The sequence below is a fragment of the Notamacropus eugenii genome, chromosome 2, assembly GCF_028372415.1.
Source record: "Notamacropus eugenii isolate mMacEug1 chromosome 2, mMacEug1.pri_v2, whole genome shotgun sequence".
Classification (NCBI taxonomy): Eukaryota; Metazoa; Chordata; class Mammalia; order Diprotodontia; family Macropodidae; genus Notamacropus; species Notamacropus eugenii.
In genome coordinates this window covers 377,748,504-377,765,926 of record NC_092873.1, presented here as the reverse complement: position 1 = coordinate 377,765,926, position 17,423 = coordinate 377,748,504, and the positions used below count along the sequence as shown (strand labels likewise).

At 49.7% G+C, this 17,423-nt stretch overlaps 2 protein-coding genes across 9 annotated transcripts in view; both read right to left on the bottom strand.

The window, feature by feature from the left end:
• Positions 1-397: 397 nt before the first annotated feature.
• On the bottom strand, positions 398-8,943 carry SLC27A3 (solute carrier family 27 member 3). 7 transcript variants are annotated; one of them, XR_011975316.1, is made up of 12 exons: positions 7,774-8,943; positions 7,133-7,342; positions 6,428-6,586; positions 5,620-5,744; positions 5,154-5,348; positions 4,943-5,033; positions 4,638-4,836; positions 4,312-4,409; positions 4,068-4,198; positions 3,444-3,583; positions 2,334-2,501; positions 398-1,337 (listed from the first exon to the last, which is right to left on the bottom strand). XR_011975316.1 is itself a non-coding variant. In XM_072647046.1 (11 exons), the coding sequence occupies exons 1-11, from the start codon at positions 8,435-8,437 to the stop codon at positions 3,194-3,196; spliced, it is 2,046 nt and encodes a 681-aa protein (XP_072503147.1). In that variant the 5' UTR covers positions 8,438-8,943; the 3' UTR covers positions 3,010-3,193. The 7 variants fall into 7 exon arrangements, 3 of the variants coding, with proteins under 3 accessions (XP_072503147.1, XP_072503146.1, XP_072503148.1); XR_011975317.1 differs by having other exon boundaries at positions 398-1,314; XR_011975318.1 differs by having other exon boundaries at positions 7,786-8,943.
• Positions 8,944-9,993: 1,050 nt separating this feature from the next.
• Positions 9,994-17,423, bottom strand: part of INTS3 (integrator complex subunit 3) — a 37,153-nt gene continuing 29,723 nt past the window's right edge. For both annotated transcript variants that reach the window (XM_072647039.1, XM_072647040.1), the window contains exons 21-30: positions 17,198-17,351; positions 16,029-16,097; positions 14,992-15,067; positions 14,538-14,651; positions 14,034-14,082; positions 12,458-12,625; positions 11,859-11,959; positions 11,559-11,631; positions 11,203-11,359; positions 9,994-11,053 (exon numbers count right to left, since the gene is read on the bottom strand). In XM_072647039.1, the coding sequence (XP_072503140.1) occupies positions 10,976-11,053; positions 11,203-11,359; positions 11,559-11,631; positions 11,859-11,959; positions 12,458-12,625; positions 14,034-14,082; positions 14,538-14,651; positions 14,992-15,067; positions 16,029-16,097; positions 17,198-17,351 (1,039 nt within the window). In that variant the 3' untranslated portion in view covers positions 9,994-10,975. The remainder of the gene's footprint in view (positions 11,054-11,202; positions 11,360-11,558; positions 11,632-11,858; positions 11,960-12,457; positions 12,626-14,033; positions 14,083-14,537; positions 14,652-14,991; positions 15,068-16,028; positions 16,098-17,197; positions 17,352-17,423) is intronic.

Genomic DNA, 17,423 nt, shown 5'->3' with positions numbered 1-17,423 from the left:
AGAGGGAGAGGGAGGGGGAGAGAGAGAGAGAGAGAGGGAGGGAGACAGAGAGAAAAGAGAGAGAGGGGAGAGAGAGAAAGGGAGAGAAAGAGAAGGAGGAGAGAGGGTGGAGAGAGATTAGAGGGGGGGAGAGAGAGAGAGGGAGAGGATCTGATAAAACTCAGAGTGCAGATTGAAGCATTCTTTTTCATTTTGTCTCTTTTACAACATGGCTGATATGAAAACATGTTTTGCATGACTTCACATGTATAATTGAGATCATATTGCTTGCCTTCTCAATGGATGGGGGAGGGGCAAAAGGGAAACAGAATTTGGAACTCAGAAATTTTTTAAAGATGAATGTTAATAACCATGCATGTAATGGAATTGTATTGTGTTAAGAAAATTTACAAATATATCAGATTCAAAGAAATAAGAAACAAGTTTAATGAACATCATGATGCAGAGTGACATGAGTGGAATTAAAACAATTTACATGATGACCACAATAATAATGTTAGGGGAAACAGCTTTGAAGGAACTCAGAATTCTAGCCAAAGCATTAACCAATCGTAATTTCAAAAGACTAATCAAACATACCACCCATCTGTTGAGAGAGCAGTAGCGGACTAGACATTACAGAATCAGACATGCATTCTCAGACATGGTCAGCCAATGCAGGTTTTTGTTGTTTTATTACAAGAGAAGGTTTCAGCTCTGGGTGGGTGGAGGAGGAAGTGGATGAGTAGATGGTGATAAACATGAAAAAAGCATCAATAAAACATTTTTTTAAATGTATGGAAGGCAAAAATACTCACAGGGAAGAGAGACACAATTTGTTACTACCGTGTTAAACTTAATAAAATCACAGAATTAGAAGGGACCTCAGTGACCATGTTGATCCACTTATTTTCCAGATGAAGAAACCAAAGGAAGTCTGGGAGATTGTGGCGTGCCTAAGGTTACACAGTTAGTACCTCAGCAGTAGAACATGAACCCAGATAGTCTGACCAGAGTGCCACTTTTCTTTCTACTACACTATGTTTAAAAAAATAAAATCACTTCAGTTCACAGTTTCTTATCCCTGTTCTTATGCCCTGTTTTTCTTTGCGTTTTGAAGTTTGTTTATGATTAAGTTCACAGTTTTAAAAGTTAATTTTAAAAAAATCCTTTTATCCAGGGTTGAAGACTCCAGAGTTCTTCCACTTCTTTATTGACACCGTCCTTGGAGTAATTTTTAGATGTGGCCACTGGGGGGCAGCAGTTGATGTCTCTGTCCCATGGGTCATTTCCTCCAGGTTTTTATACCCCCAGAGACAGAGTTTCCCTCACAACCTTGAAATCAGAAAAGTTCCCACCTTCAGTGGAATGGGAGAAAAGAATGCACCCAGATAAGTAATCACTAGGAGTTATGAGGATGAGTCACATGGGGTCATCACTGTTCAGCTCTAGTAAATAGTGCTTTCAGGATTCATCTGTAGCTACTTGGGTCCCTGTCCTGAGTGGAGGGAGAGGGGGGGTTACTAGAAGGGAGGATATGTGCATACCACAGACAGACAAATAACAGGACATGTCATAAAATGGGGAAAGCATTGGATTTTGTGGATACAAGAAAAAAAAGTAACGGAATGAGCCAACAGCTGAAGATTGCTGAAGAAACTGGTCTATGAATGAAGGGAATATTATTGTTCAGAAATGATGGGAAGAATTTGGAGCAATATCAGAAGAGAGTATGGACTGATGAAAAGTAAAACAAACAGAGGAGCAGCTAGATGGCTTAGTGAATAGTGCCAGGCCTGGAGTCAGGAAGACCTTAGTTCAAATCTGGCCTCAGACTTCCTAGCTATGTGACCCTGGGCAAGTCACTTAACCCTGTTTCCCTTAAGTAGGGAATGGCAAACCACTCCAGTATCTTTGCGAAGAAAAACTCATGGACAGTATAGTCCACAGGATCATAAAGATGAACAGGAATGAATAAAGACAAAAACCAGCAGAACCAGGAAATTTTACATAAATAAAGTATGTAAATCACGAAAAAGGAAGGCAAACTGAGTAATTGTAAAAACCAATATTAGTTCTGGAGAATGGATAACTGAAAGAGATCTCCCAACCAGTAAAGAGGTTGGGGGGGGAGGGGCAGGGCTGAGGCAGAATGTTTCATAGACTGAATCCCATTATATCGCTTTTCTTCAAGTTTCTTTGGTAATGAAGGGTTAATGAAATATTAAGGATCTTCCCTGTACATTTATAGGCCTATGTGAATACAAATGTTGTTCTTTCCCCTTGGAATACAGGCCCTAGTTCCCAGGACCAAAAGAGTGATTTGCCCCAGTCAGCTTACCCAGTGAACCTACCCGGATTCCCAGAACTAAAAGGTCAATCTGCCCTTGGCCAATTCCTTTTCCTGGAAGAGTTGGCAGCCCTTCTAGGAACAAACAGAATCCTGTGTCTTACTGAACACAGATGCTTTGCCACATCAGTCATGGAGGTTTTGCTCCTCTGGATTCTGGCCTGGTCCAGAGCTGCAACACAAGCAGTGTCATTAGTTATTGTAAGTCAGGTAAGGCTCTGGCTACAAGCCAATGAATTGGTTGGACACCCTCTTTGTCTAAAACTGGATATAACCTGGAGAAATTCACCTACTGTTTGGACTTCGCCTGTGGGAAGGATGCTCTGCCCAGGACATTTTGTCTTCCCAGTGAGGGGCCTGGACTCCCCATCTACATGATCCAGATGTAGATGTTCCCCCAACTTGGTGATATATGTAACTATATCTATTATTCTGCTAGGCTTTATCTTTATATTTCCATATTTCTTTAATCTTGCTTTATATTGTCCTTCTGTACAGAAAAAAATGTCATACTGATTCTAATCTGGTGTGAGCACATTCATTATACTATGCAACCCGATCCTGAAAAGTTAAAGCAGTTGCACATATCTCCTCAAGGATACAGGTAAGAAGAGAGGGTCTCATTGTGGGTTGAGGGAGTATTACATATCTAGAAACAGCTGATGTAAAATCAAAGGGCATCAATAAAACATTTTTATTTTTGAAAAGTCCTGGATGTGGGACCAGAATGCCTTAAGTCTGAATCTTCGTTCTGCTTTATTTTAGCTGTAGGAACTCAGGCAAATTAATTTTTTTTCAGGCAAATTATTTAATCTCTTTGGGCTTAAGTTCCATCTTCAACATGAGGGGGTTGAATTGGGTCATCTAAAGGTTCAGTCTGCATTTAAATTCTATAACACTATTATAGATGGAGAAACAAAGACATAAGAGCAATCAGTTCTCAAATCCATTTATTACAAAATACTGATTAAAAACCCAATGTAAAAACCCCCAAACCCCAAGGCCCTGTCCCCCTTCCCATTTCCCCTGCTTCTTCCTCCCCTCCCCCTCTTCAGGCCTGCCTATCTAGTGGAACAGTCAGATACGAACTTGTCCAGCCAAGAGGGCATCATACCAGGCAGTTGTGAGGGGCACATAGGCACCTGCTGTCTGGTCCAGTACATACAGTGGCATATGCACTGTGCTTGGGTTGAAGCCCTCGCCTGCCAGCCGAACCTTCTGCTGTTTGAAGGTTCCTGTGGTGTCCAAAGACTCCTGGAGGAGGACGGAGAGAAGAGGAACAGTGCAACAAGCTATATATAAGTTGATAGTTCCCCAGACTAAGCATCATGAGACGGAGCACCCTGTGCTAGTGAATTTTGCATGTTTGTTGATCAGCACCTAATATAAGCACTTGTACACAGCAGAAATTTAATAAATATTTGTCAAATTATTACTACTCAGCCATGAACTGGATTCCATATATCCAGATATTGGTTTCGGGAAGAACCAGCTTAGGTCTAGGGAGAGAGGCAGGGATGAGGGAAGGTTATACAGTACTGCGTATGAAGAGACAGGAAGATGTAGCATGTATCTGTTGATACAGCCTTCTCGGGGTAATAACAGAAAGCTGAGAGAAGAAAGCTGAGCATGGAGGCTTAGAGAATTTTTTTCAACTCTGTAAGAGAGATGAGACAGAATCCTTTTATGGGAATGAGGACCTTTGAGAAGAGTACTCTAAGGGTAGGAGAATCGGTACCTGAATCCGAAGGAATCGAGGCTGAGCATAGGGTGGCAGAAACTCAGCTACATGGGCATAGAGTCTGTCAAGGTTCAAGGAGTGGGGTGGTCGTAGAACCAAGGCTGCCATACCTGCTCTTCCTTCCTGCCCTGGGTGGATTGGAGAGGCAGCAGGGTAAGCCATGTCATTTGGGAGGAATTACTTGGAATTCATATTTTTTGGTGCCAGACCCACTCTATGCCTCCCATTCCCCTCCACACACCTGGGACAGTGACTCCATAGACATTCACGTCCTGAAGAAAATCTAGTGCTCCTAGGACCTTAGCCACTTCAGTTGTGGCCACATTCTCCCCCTTCCACCTACAGAAGAATAGAGAACCAGACATTCAAGAGACCTTGAAGGCAAGTTTATCAGAGAATAAGAAGGTAGATTAAGCAACCAGGGGTCAAAGGTTAAGGTACCAAACTATTACAAGAATTCATGGGTCCAGAGGCCCAGGGATTAGGGGATTTTCAGGTTATGTTTTAAGGATTTGAGGCTTAAGAGTTGGGTTGGGCTAGAGATCAGGGGCTATACAGGTCAAATACCTGAAAGTGTCCCCAGTGCGGTCATGGAAGTATAGGAAGCCATGGGCATCACAGACCAGCAAATCCCCCGTGTTAAAGAAAACATCACCAGGACAGAAGACATCCTGCAACAGCTTCCCCTGTGCCAGCTCAGGGCTCCCTGCATATCCTAGAAATGGGGCTCCCTGGTTCACTGGAGCCACCATCAGCCCTGCCTCACCTGGGGAGGTCATAGGGGTCAGGTATGGTGACTATCCTACAAACCCCAATGCTCCTCATCCTGCTTCAAACCCCACTACCTCCTTCCCCAACTCCCTAAGGCTCACCAGTAGGCACAGGGACACAGAGCCCCTGGTCATCCCGTACTGGCTCCCCTGAAGCCACATCATATCGAATCAAGGAGAAGGGTGAAAATAGCTAGGGGAAAGGGATGACAGACAAGTTGGAATAGAAACTTTCTAGAAGACATTATCTCCTTTCTTCGTACATCCTCCCCTCATTTATCCCTTCTCCCCCATATAGTCCCCCGTCCCTTACCTTGTAGAGCCAGGATGACCTCCCCACGGCACCTGGGTATCCAACGTAGTTGAACGTGGCTACATTGCCCTCTGTTAGACCATAGGTCTCCAGTACCTGTAGGGGCCCAAATCGCTGCACAAAACGGTTCCAGATGTCTGGTCGCAGTCCACTGCCCACTGCCAGACGTACCCCATGGTTACGTTCTCCCTCACTCTGTGACAGGCAAAGGAAAGAGTGTGTATACCCTTGGCCCCATATACTACTTGCACCTTTCTCCTTGGGAGCCTCTGACTTGCTGTATCCCCAACATAACACTGTTCAATACCCTAAGTCCAGAGTCTTCTCACTCTTACCCTCCTAGCCAGGACTTCTGATACCTCTTCTTCCCCCCACCAGACCTCCTTTTTCTCCCCAATCTCTATTCTAAGAGCAGAAAGAACTGCTCCCTCCCCAGGTCCCAATGCTTCCCAAGGCCCCTCAGCACCGGCGGTTGGTTGACGAGGTATCGACACAACTCTCCAATGTACTGGAATACTGTCACTCCATGCTCCCGACAGTCCTCCCAGAACTGGCTAGCAGAGAACTTGGTTTTCAGCACCACAGTGGCCCCTAGTCCAGAGAAAAGGCTGGCCTAAGAAACTGTGATTCTCATTGCATTCTGCCTCCCATTCCCTGAAAGCAGAACCTATTCCAAAAGGAACCCACACCCCATATCCCAGTTCATTTCTTTCCTCCCTGGACACTACTGTCCAGACTTTCCCAGTGCCCAGGGCACAGTGAGATTCCTGGAAAAGGAATTCTGGGAAAAATATCAATGAAGCCTTCATTTGATCTTATTGGCTGTGGGCAGACCTCTGCCTCAGTCACAGCTCCAGTCAACAATCTTTTCTTACTCCTCATTTGAACTTTCCTACAAAACCTTCCCTAGATCTCCTCACACAAAGCCCATCCCTTCCTTCTCAATCCTTCCCCATGCTTCTATCCTCTGGGAAATGTTTCCAGATGGACTCTACTCTCTGGTACATGTCTCCAAATTCCTCCCTATTTCCTTAGCTTGGAGATATAAAAGGGCTGTCTAGTTGATTAACTCTTGGCTCTCTGCCTATGTCCTAGGGGTATCATAGTTCTGCCTTCCCAATCAGTGTTCCCTAAGGCCATAGAATCTATCATCCCTCTGTGGATTCAGGTTCTCCCTCCCCTCCCCTGACCAGCACCTAGGATGGAGTTGTACTGAATGGTAGGGAATCAATAAGGGAAGAAGGGGAAACACCCCCCCCCCCCCAGTAACAGACCAATGCCCAAGCAGCCAACAATGCTCAGCAGAGAGCCTGCCATATGGTAGAGTGGGAGGGTGAGGTAGATCACATCGTTTTGGTGGACACCACATAGCTGGTAGAACCCCTGGCACTGCAGCACCTTCAGGTGGCTGATTCGTGCAGCCTTGGGGAGCCCTGAAGGGAAGAAATCACAAGGGGAGTCTGAGCTCCTCACCTTTCTGAAGCAGTTCCAGCTTCTGGCTTCCCAGCCATAAAGAGCAAGGCCCAGGAACATCAACAGAGAGGAGGGTGAGGCCTAATGAGAATCCTCCATCTAGAGCCCAGCACCACCTAGTTCTTCAAACCCCCTTTTGTAGGTGAGGAAACTGAAGCCCAATTTAAATTCAGTGACTTGCTCAGTGTCACACAGGCAGTACGTGTCAGAGCAAAAACTGAGCTCAGGTCTTCCCACACCAGGGCCAACACTTGTTCTAAGGTACCGGTCCTTTGCGTAAGGTACAAAGGAAAGGAGAAATGCCCTTTGGGGGTGGGAGAAGGAAGGGGAGGGAGAAGAACTAAACAGGACAAAGACAGGGGAAAAGGCAGGCTACTCCAGGGAAGGTTGGTTTGGGGAGCTCGGGAAGGCAGAATCTCTTAGTCGTCTCTGCGCCTTTCCCAGCTCCAAGGAGCCCAGAGCCTGGAAGTCGGAATGCAGCTGTGAGCGATGGGGCGGGGCCTCACCGGTAGTTCCAGAGGTGAAGATGTACAGACAGGTGTCCAGAATGTTTCCGGGGGCTGACAAGTACCCAGGCAGAGGCCCTTCCCCTTCGGTGGCCGCCTGGGCTAGAAGATCTCGGAAGCCCTCAGGGTGCTGTCCAGGGCCTGCAGTCCATAATTTTAGCTGCAAGTCTTTTAGATCGGACAGGTCAGGCTCCAGGGATTCCAGGAACTCTGGAGAGATTCGAGGGAACAAAAACTCTGATAGGAACAGTGTTTTAGGGCTGTAAGGGACTACGCTACGGTAAGTCATCTAGGCCCAGCTCTTAGGGTTTTTTTCCAGATAAGGCCCAATCAGCCAATTAGCGGCAGAGCTTTGTTCCTAGCTTCTGGCTCAAGTCTCCTGACTCTCAAACTCTTTTCAGACTGTTCGGTACTTCGCCCCCTCGTACCGTACCAGGTGAGGATGGAAAGGGGCAAGAACTCCGGGAAAATCCCTAGCGCCTTTTTAGGAACCCCAGCAGCAGCCCCGCCCCCCTCCGAATTCCAGGGACACACAGCCCCTCCCCTCCCGGACGCCCTAGGTACTGCTGCTTCTCTTTCCGATCCCCAAAGTCTCCTCCCAGTGCAGCTCGCAGCCCCCAGGTAGAGCCACGCCCACTTACCACCACGCTCACCTGGCGCCACAACTAGGGCGCGAGCGCCACAGCTCCGGAGACAGTGCAGGAGGGGGCCCCGGCGAAGGGCGGTGGGCACAAAGGCAGCCTGCAGCCCCGCTTTAGCGAGTCCGAACCAGAGCCACAAGAACTCCGGGGTGGCAGGGAGGAGCAAAGCCACTACCGCCCCAGGCTCCAGGGAGGCCGCATTCCCTCCTTGGCTCGGAGCATGGCCGGCTTCTCTCCTCGTGTTCCCTAGGGCGCCGCTGGCGGACCTTGCACCTTTCTCAGCGGCCCCCATCCCGTCCCCTCCGTCCAGGTTAGGGTCCTCTTGCCAGTCCCTCACGCGCAGAAAGGCACGCGCAACTCGGTTACTCTCGCGCTCCGCCTGCGCGTAACTGTAGTGCCTGCCGCGGTGGATGAGGAAGGTGCGGCCGGGACACTCCCGGCTCAGCTGCGAGAGGCGCCAGGCCAGGCTGCAGCCGCCCTCGGGGCCCCTCGGGTCCGCTGCAGCTGCGGCGGCTGCTTTGGCTTGCAGGGCCCGCTTGCATCTCACGGCGCGCACGGTAAAAGCCAAATCTGCCATAAGCCAACGGAGCCAGGGCCACCGGAGCGACTTCAGCACAAGGAGCGGCAGCAGTAGCAGCAGGGGAAGCAGGAGAAGGGCGGCCATGGTGCCCCTCTCCGGTCCAAACCTAGTACCTCTCCCTGCCCCAACCCCTCACCGAGAGTTGGGAATGCGCGAGACCTTACACCTCTCCTTCCCGAACGCGCGCCGGCACTGGCACACGCCCCCGTCCTCCCACCTCCCTATCCTACCTCGTCCCAGTTCCCCAGCACACTGGAATGACAAGGAGCTAGGCCAGCGAAGGAGAGGATGGGGGATGGCTAAGCACTTCCCGCCCACCTCCCCTTTCTACGCTCCGCCCAGGGCGTGCCCCCTCTCTGGGTATCGGCAATCCTGTCCCCCTACCCAACCTAAATTCTAAACAGCCAGCAATCCTCATTCCAGGAGATGCCCCAGATTTTGGGTTGTTCCCTTCTCGAAGGACTTGGCGTCTAGGGTTTGGAATTAAGGTGCCTTCTCTTAATTTCCCCTACTTTGAGGATTGTGCTAGCCACGCACGCATTTTGGTCCATCATCCCTTCTCGCTCGGTTCACCAAAGCACTGGGGATCCCCGTCCGTCCTTCCTCCCTCCCTCCCCCACCTCGGTTCTCTACGCTCAGATTCCTCCCAATTCAAGCTCTGTGTCCAGGCTCCTCCCAGCTGCCAACATCTGCAGCCCCCAGGCCGGGTGGAGCCTCAATTCAGTAAGTAGGGGAAAGGTGGTGGTGAGCTGGGAGCTAAAACGAGGGAACAGAGAGCAGGCTAGTCTGCTGCCCCTCCCACCCGGCTGCGAGAATAAAATCCTTTCTAACTGGGGCAAACCAGTGGGTGGTTTCCATCCCTCTTCTAATTGGGGCAGAGGAAACTGGGGAAGGAAAAGAGGCCTGAGGCGAGACAGCTTTTCAAGTAAAAAAAAAGTCAGTCTTTGGAGGGGCTTTCGAAGTCAGCCCACATTTTCTCAAGTCTCCAGTACTTAATTGGCGGTTTGTGTTAAATGAACTTAAAGTGGCCCAAAGGCATTTGTTTCTCAGCTTGGCGATGCCCGAAGACTTCATCACTTCTTGGTCGGTGCAGGGAAACCCCGCTGCTTCTGTAGATTTATTAAAGGGAGTAGAGGCGTGGCACCTCTCCAGATCCGCCAAGCAGCCCGCTGCTCCGATCTGTTAACCAGGAGACATAACCCAGAGCTGGAGAATCTCCTCTCTTAGTTCAGGAAAAGGAATCACAGGCGCAAGAGACCCCAAGTCTAAGGCGCATCTTAACAAAGACCGAGTCTACGGAATACTAGACATCAGTACTACTAGATCATCGAACTTGTTCCAAGCAACAAAGAATAAACACCAGAACGGTCCGTTTTGGCTTCCGAGCGCCCGGTCCGGGTCTGTACCCGTGGGATGAGTAAGTGTGTAACAAAATCCCAGAGGAAGTGGGGAGACGAGACAGGATAGAACGAGGCTGTAAAGAATGCAGTAGACAGGAAGAAATAAGGGCAGAAACGAGAGAGCTGGGCATCAGCTACATGCGCCCATGTCACTGAGCTAGAACGTCCCTGATAACTAAAGGCAAGAATGGGCAAGAAAGCAGCGCTCGGGCAGGGCCAGGGCCAGGCGGCGTCGGCGGCTTTTGTACAAAACACGTTCCCAATTGTTTTATTGTCATTTAAAAACACCTTTAAAAACACTAATGTCTCTGGCCAAGGGAGGAGGAGGGATAAGAGGAACCTGTGAGGAAAGGGGACCATTCTTCCCCAGTCCTCCCGGAGGCGCCTTGATTAGCCCCAAAGGTAAGGGTGAGGGGGCAACACACACACACACACACACGCACACACACGCACACAACACAGAGAAACTCGAGCTCTCACAGTCACGGCCTTCCCACTGGTGGTGGCCTGCCTGCCTCACACTGATGGGCCGAGGGCCACTCGTTCACCCCAGCCCCGAGGCCTCTCCTTCAGGGCTCCCAGGCACCCAAAGGAGAGGTGAGAGTATGGAACCCCCGGGGTCTCTCCTCCCACTGACAAAGCCTGGGAGTCTTTAGGGGCCAGGACACAGCATTTGGTGCTCCAGGGAGGCCATATTCACAGAAGAAATACTCATTTCATCCAGACACAAAAGAGTAGGAAAATCTGCCTGCCTCTAGCACAACATGCTTGAAAAGGGGAACACTCAAAACTCTCCATTTTGGTCTTCAGTCTTTCAGCAGTCATTTTTTTTTTTCTGCTAAAATAGCTTTGCAGGAAGCTGGGGACTCTCTCACAACATATCATTGATTTGAGTGGATTATGGCCTCAGCAGGGACCCAGGTGTCCATGTGGGAGGGCCAAATGCCCAGCCTGGAGGCCCTGGGGGAAGATGGGATAGGACAAGGGGTTGCTACTGTCCTGAGGGGAGGGCAGGCTCTGCAGGGAAGCAAGGGGCAGCAGCTGTTTGGGCTGAACTAGATCAAAAAGCTTCCTCCCTGTCCCCCAACTTGAAAATTGGGGTAGGGCAGCTTGGAACTGACCCCACAAGCTCCTATTAACCTTTGACTCTCCAGCAGGGGAAAAGGGGGAAGGCAGCCCTAATAAGTCCTGGGGGATGGGGAGACAGAAGGGCAGGCAGGCATCAGTCACTGTCTGAGCCCACTGCAGACGATCCCTTCCTTTTCCTCTTGGTAGGCTTGGGTTTTGTGTCCTCCTCCTCCTGAAAAACAATGCAAAGGTACAGGGGAGAGGGGAGAGGGAAGCTTTGAGGCTGGATGCCAACAGCACTGTCCTGTGTCCATCCTTGCCTGGGCAGAGGTGGTTGACCTTGATGAACTGGGGAGGTGGGAGTGGGGGGCAGCACCTCACCGAAGCACTGCTGGAGCCTGACTCCTCCTCTGCGTTGGTGGGCTGTGTAGCATTCTTTCGGCTTCGGGGGCTGGATAGGGCAGCCTTTCGCCGGCTCTTGGGAGGTTTGGTGGAGGAGTCCTCGTATTCCTCAGCCAAGGAGAAGAGGTCACTGAACCTGGCAGGGAGATGAAGAGCTCAGGAGTCTGAGAGGACTCTGGCTAATCCGCTCTCATTTACCACCTCCGTATTCTTTGCCAATGCTTTCCTCCATCATCTCTTTCCCAACTATCTTGTCCCCAGATAACTGCTAAATTCTCCTGCCTGGCACTCCTTGTACCCATTTGTCTCCCCCACCAAAGAGGAAGGAGTCTCACTTCATCTTGTGGGCCTCATCACAGCTCGCCTGAACATGCTGGAGAGCCTGCAGGATTGGGGTCTGGCTGAAAACTGCAAGGAGCAGACAGTGGGGAAACAAGAAAGGAATGTCTGATCAGAGGTAAATAAATCATGTTCGTCCTGACCCTCCCTTCTTTCTAACAGGCCTGAATGGCAGACTTTTCAGGAGGAACATACTGTCTCCCTGCCCAAGACCCAGCTTAGACAGAGGTAAGAGGATAGGAATGCTGATGCTGGGCTGAGCCCCGGGGCCCCCAGGGTGAAGACTGCCAGCATACAGTTCTGCTTGGTGTTGGTCAGATTGAGACGAAGGTTGTCCAAATGCTCCAGGATCTGCTCCAAGGTCAGCTGGGCCAGCTTGCTGCTAGAGCTTCTCAAGCTAGGAGATTGACCAGCAATGAGACAGAAAGTTAGTATGTCATAGGAAGAGACGAGTCGCTGGGCTGAGTATGCTTCATGGACAGTCTCTGTCCTGAAACACATAAAAAGGCTTTCTGAACAAGGAAATACCGTGCAAAGCCCAGGTCTGACAGGACATCAGGCACCCTGGCGGGGAGGGAGCTGGGCAGCGGGATCCCAGGTGAAAGGAGCTACTCTGTATGCCATGTGGCTTCAGACCACTAGAGGTCACCCACAAACCAGGATAGGGTTGGTGGTAAAGGGGAACTCTCCATAGGCTTCACAACTGAATTTACAGCTGGAAGAAACTTTGAAGGTCACGGAATGGATGCTGTCTGGGTGCTGACTATTCAGGGCACTGATGCAGGGCATGGTCCTATGGTCGAGTCTGGCTGCAGGTTAGGCTGGGGTGCTGGTCTGGGTGGGGGCTTCTGGGTCCCTCCCAGTGAGAAGGGGGCATCCTCTAAGCCCATCCCACCTTTGCCTCTTTCGGGGGAGGCTGTTGTTCTTAATAAGCAGGGACTTGATATGCTCTGCCAGCAGCTCGTCATGCTTGATGCACCAATGTCTGAGGATGCTGGTAGTGAACTGGTCATCTGGGTGGCAAGGCCGACTTAGAACCATCTTCACCATCTCCTCACTAGGCCTAAGGGAGGCAGGCAGGGGGTGTCAGAAGACAATCCTAGCAAGTATTAGCTCTTTCCCAAACCTCTGCTGCCTCCTTAGTAATCCTTCTATTTTCCCTTCAAGAGTCACAATGATACAGTGGAATAAAGCCTGGTCGTGGGAGTCAGAAGCCATGGGGCTGAATCCTGGCTCTTATGTTTACTAGCTATATGACCTGAACAAATCTCTTTTGAGTTTTAATTTTCTCATCTGTAAAACAGAGGTGATAATGGTGGGATGACAGGATCTTCAAATTGGAAGGGACCTTTGAGATCATCTAATCCAATCCTTTATTTTACAGTTAAGGAAGATGAGCCTCAGAAAGGTTAAACCTTGGCCCAAGTTCCACAGACAGTAGGAAGGCCAGCTCTTCTGACTTCTCTCTATCACCCTCTCCTGGCTCCACTATGTGAAGCACACTTGCCCATTCTTATCCCCTTTGAAGACTCTTCCTTGGGATCCCCTTTGGGCTTCAAGATGTCTAGGGCTCTGCTTGTGGGAGCCATCCTGCAGAGTATTGAGACTCCCAGTCACCACGTGGGAGGTAGAGACTCAGGATAGGGTATGAGAGCCTTCTCTAAAGGAACAGAGCCAGGGAGCTAGTGGCAGGAAGATCAAGGCAAGACAACAGACACAGACAGGACCCTCCAAAGCCACCCTGGGGTCTCACTGCCCACTACACTAAGGAAGGGGCTGGGGGAGGAGTGGAAAAGAGCTTCCTCATTCTCCACCTGAGGCCATTTCCTTCAGGACTCTCTGTACCATCTCTTCTCTCTCCGCAGAGGAAAGAGAAGATGGAAGGAAGGAAATGCCGATTACAGCTGCTGCCCCCTTATCTGACTCCTGAGGTGGTGGCTTGAGACTGGGACCTGAGGGAGCACTGTGACCAGATGCCTACCCTCCTCAGTGCACAAGGAAATGCTGGGTATGGGTTGTACAGGTATTTGGGAGGGAGAGAGAGAAGGAGCACAGGAGGCAGTGATGTAGAATGACCCTTCTTCCCCTTGGATTAGCCACATGGCAGGGAGACAGAGAGAGGGGAAGCCACCCATGATTAGAACTGCTGTGGTAGCAGGAAACAGGGATGTCCGGTCTCCACCTCCCAGCATAGCCTCTGGTGGGCAGGGGACTAGAGAAGAGAGGAAGCCAGAGTCCCAGGGGAACTTGCCTGTTTATAAGCCATTTGGGGGAAGAGAGAAAAAAACAGTCACCCCCTTAACGGATGAAGGAAGTAAACATGTCAAAAGAACTTAATGGGAACCCCTCCCCCCAATCACTGTTCCCTATAGTATTCCAAAGATAGAGATGAAAAAATTCTTAATCCCTTTTTCCTTGAACAGGTTATCCCAGAGAGACAAGAGAATGGAGTTTGGGGGTAGAAAGCTCACTTTTCTCTCCGGAGCTGAAGCAGCAGGCAGGACAGGGCCTCGGGATGTTCTGCAGAAGACAAATGAGATATTGGTAGAAGAATTGGGGACTGGGGAAAGGGTGGGTAACAGTGAGGAATACATCCATCTCCAAATAAGTGTGTCCAATAATAGTGGCTAGGAAAAAGTAGGGGAGCTTTTAGAAAGAAAAAAAACCTGTTCTACCCCATTCCTTTTTCAAATAAGTCACCTTGAGCTCTTGGTCTCTATTTGGACAACTGTTCCACTGTGCCCCCCCCCCCCCCCCCCCCCCAATCTAGCCATCTCATTCCTCAGGAAAAGTGAGAGTCACATAAAGGGGTATTTGGAACTGACTGTAGAGGAGAGGGCCCGTAAGGGACAGGGAACAGCCCTGACCTGAGGCCCTCAAAGTGTCCCACAACAGCCCAAATCCTGAGAATGTGTCTGGATCATTGCGTTCCCACTCCTCTCCTCAGGCTCCCATCTCTTTACTCCTGTACTCACCCTTATATTTGAGATGCTGCAGTATGGGGATGATGGTCTCCAAGGGGATGTTATGAGCCAAGAAGAGCTGCCACGCACAGTACTGCTCAAAGGTTTCCCAGTCTAGGCTCTGGACTGGAGAAAGGTAAAAGAGAGAGAGAGAGAGACAGAGACAGAGACAGAGACAGAGTTGTGTGTGATATATTTTCTTTTGGTTACAGTCCACTAACTGGAAAGACAAAGCTTACAGTCATGTTAAACTGATTGCTTGTATTACCTTAAATTTTTACTTCTCAAGCTCTTCCTCTTTCATGGGGTAGAAAGAGAGCTGAAGACAAGCCTAACAGCAGGAGGAGATGCCCTATTCAGCTTCTCTCCACCCCTTTCCCAATATCAAAATGCCCACAGGAATTGCCATCTTGCTCCAACCCCAATTCTCTGCTCCCAGAGATACTCAACAGGTGTGGTCACTTACTGAGGATGTTGAGGACAGAGTCCTTTCGAAACATGACCAGGTTCCCCATCATCACATGGCAGACCAATTCCTGTAGCTGGGTAGGTAGGGGTGGGTGTGATGGTAGAGATAAGGGGCATCATTAGCATCAGTCTCACTAGGGAGGGAGGGAGGTACGAATAAATGTATATGACAAGACAATCCCAAATATGGGAGAAGAGTGTGTTTAGAAAGCTGATCTGGGGAAAGGTGGGGGGAAAAGGAACTCTTCCTGAGGGCCCCCTGTTGCTGTCTTTGTCTTCCAACAGTCATCCTCTTACAACAGTAGAACTGGGCAGGTGACATCACTCTACCACTGAGTATGTGGTTGAGAGAAGGAAGAAAGATTATTCCATAGTAATGTGTTTTGGTCTATGACTAGCCAGATGTGGCCACCTACAGAGGATGTTGACAACAGACTGCTTGTGAAACATGACCCACAAATAGCCCCATTAATGGGAATGGGGAGCACACCCTGGGGAAACCCAACTCTTAGAACTATCTTTGGCTAATCTGGGCTCACATCTGGGCTAGCGTAGAAGAGTGGAGTGGTGCAGTGTTGAGTGGACAGAAAGAAGAATGCCCCAGAAGAGGTTAGCTTAGAGATGGAGCAATGGTCCAAGCCTGAAACAGAGTCCAAGTATCCTGGACCCCATGACTCTTTGTGAACTTAGGATGCAGAAAGGGATAAAAGAAACAAGGACTAACTTTCTCCAATCCAACCCCAACTGAGAGAGAGGCAAAATCCTTGAAACAATTCCAACAGCCTTCATTAAGACAGAGGTGATGGAGGAAACAGATGACACTGACACTTCCTCACCTTCTCTTCATTCTGTCCTTGGTATCCTTGACAGAGAAGTCCCCAGTAAACCGAGTCCTCTCTATGAGCACTCCCAAAGGGGAGGGGAAACGCAGCTGTGTGTATGTGCAAGGGTATGTGTCTGTCTGAATATGTCTCCAGAACTGACAGAAGGGAGGCCTAGCTTTCACCCCAAGGATGTAAGGAAAACCATACTCACTTGGGCTGAGTCAATCACAGCCACAATCATGTTGAGGAGCTCCCCGCTCCTCAAGGTTTCATCTGGAAACTGGGAAAAAGAAAAAAAAATGAAGTTAGTCAGGTGTTCAGAGTTGTGTGTTCTCCCATTCTTCATCCTGGCACAAACATGTTTGGTGCAAATATTCCCAATGATGGCAATCTCATTCTGGGAGATCTCAACCTTTGGAATCGCTGAGAATGGAGAGAGGCCAGGTGGCTAGAGGAGAGAGACAGGAAGCCAGGGGGGTGAAAGGGGAGGGAGAAACATCATTATTCTCATTCTGCTTAGGTCTAAGGGAAAGAGGAACAGCTACATGCCCCCTCTATAAAGAACCAAAGTTGGGGGCAGAGGGAATTCACATTTGGAGCCTGTTTTCCTTTCATTTCTAAAGCAAGGAAGAAAAGTGGGGAGCAAGTCGGAACAAGGGGGCAAGGACTTTTGTGAAGATGTCAGTGTTTGACAGGCAGCCTGGAAGAGGGGTGTGATCCATGTGTGTCTCTATATCCCTCTCCACCCTCTCATTCTTGGCTGAGCTTATCCCTCTTGTTGTACCCACACCCTAGGCCCTTTTTCCTGTTCTAGGGAACTTTCACCAAGAACCAACACTTTCTCTCATATTGCACGAGTCCAGAGGCTTCCTAGTTTACTGGGGGCACTGAGCCAATGGAAGCATGCTGGAAAAATGTAACTCCTACATGACGGCTCCTAACTCATGGATTGGCAGCTCTGTCCATCCCTGGGGCGGGAAGGCGGGCAATGGGATGGGATCCAGGAGTGAGGCCTAGGACAGGATCAAAGAAGAAAACCCTGCAAACTCCTGACCCTAGAAAGGTGGCAAGGAAAAGGCTGGGAGATGAAACCCCTGGGCCCAACACTTCTGTCTTAGTAACCTAACACACTACTTACTACCCCTTACTTCTTGTATCTACTGCTAGTATATATAGCACAGATGGCACTTGTGGAGACTGAGGATGGGGACCTTTGTGGCATGGCTCTCAGAGGACATAGGGTAAAAGAATGGATCTGTGTCTAGCCCTCTAGGAGAGTAGAGGGATAAGAAATGGCAGAGAAAAGCCAAAAAAGAAAGCCAAGGGGCATGAAAGCTCCTATCCTCAACTCTGCTGAACGTGGAACCATGGGAGCCATACCTCTGTGTAGATGGAAGGGGTGAGGTGGCACAGCAGCCTGACATCATCCTCCTGACAGGCCTTCATGTCCATCATCAGGCACGTGTGCAGGTCACCCAGCTGCGTGGCCTGGGCAAATGACTCATAGAGGTTCATCTTCCCCGCAGCCGCTTTACTGTAAAACCCACTGAGATTGAGCAGTGTGACCCTTGCCAAAACCCTGCACCAGAATCCCAGCCATTCCTGA

Bases quoted from the DNA above. Each gene is read 5' to 3' on its own strand.
- SLC27A3 (XM_072647045.1), bottom strand. From the start codon at position 8,437: ATGGCCGCCCTTCTCCTGCTTCCCCTGCTGCTACTGCTGCCGCTCCTT. The intron at 5,745-6,427 runs GTCTGTTACTGG...TCTCTGGACTAG, and splicing joins TGTTGGCTGCTTGGGCATTG to GGGCCACTGTGGTGCTGAAA. The intron at 5,349-5,619 runs GTGCTGAGGGGC...TGCCTGTCACAG, and splicing joins ACCTCGTCAACCAACCGCCG to AGTGAGGGAGAACGTAACCA.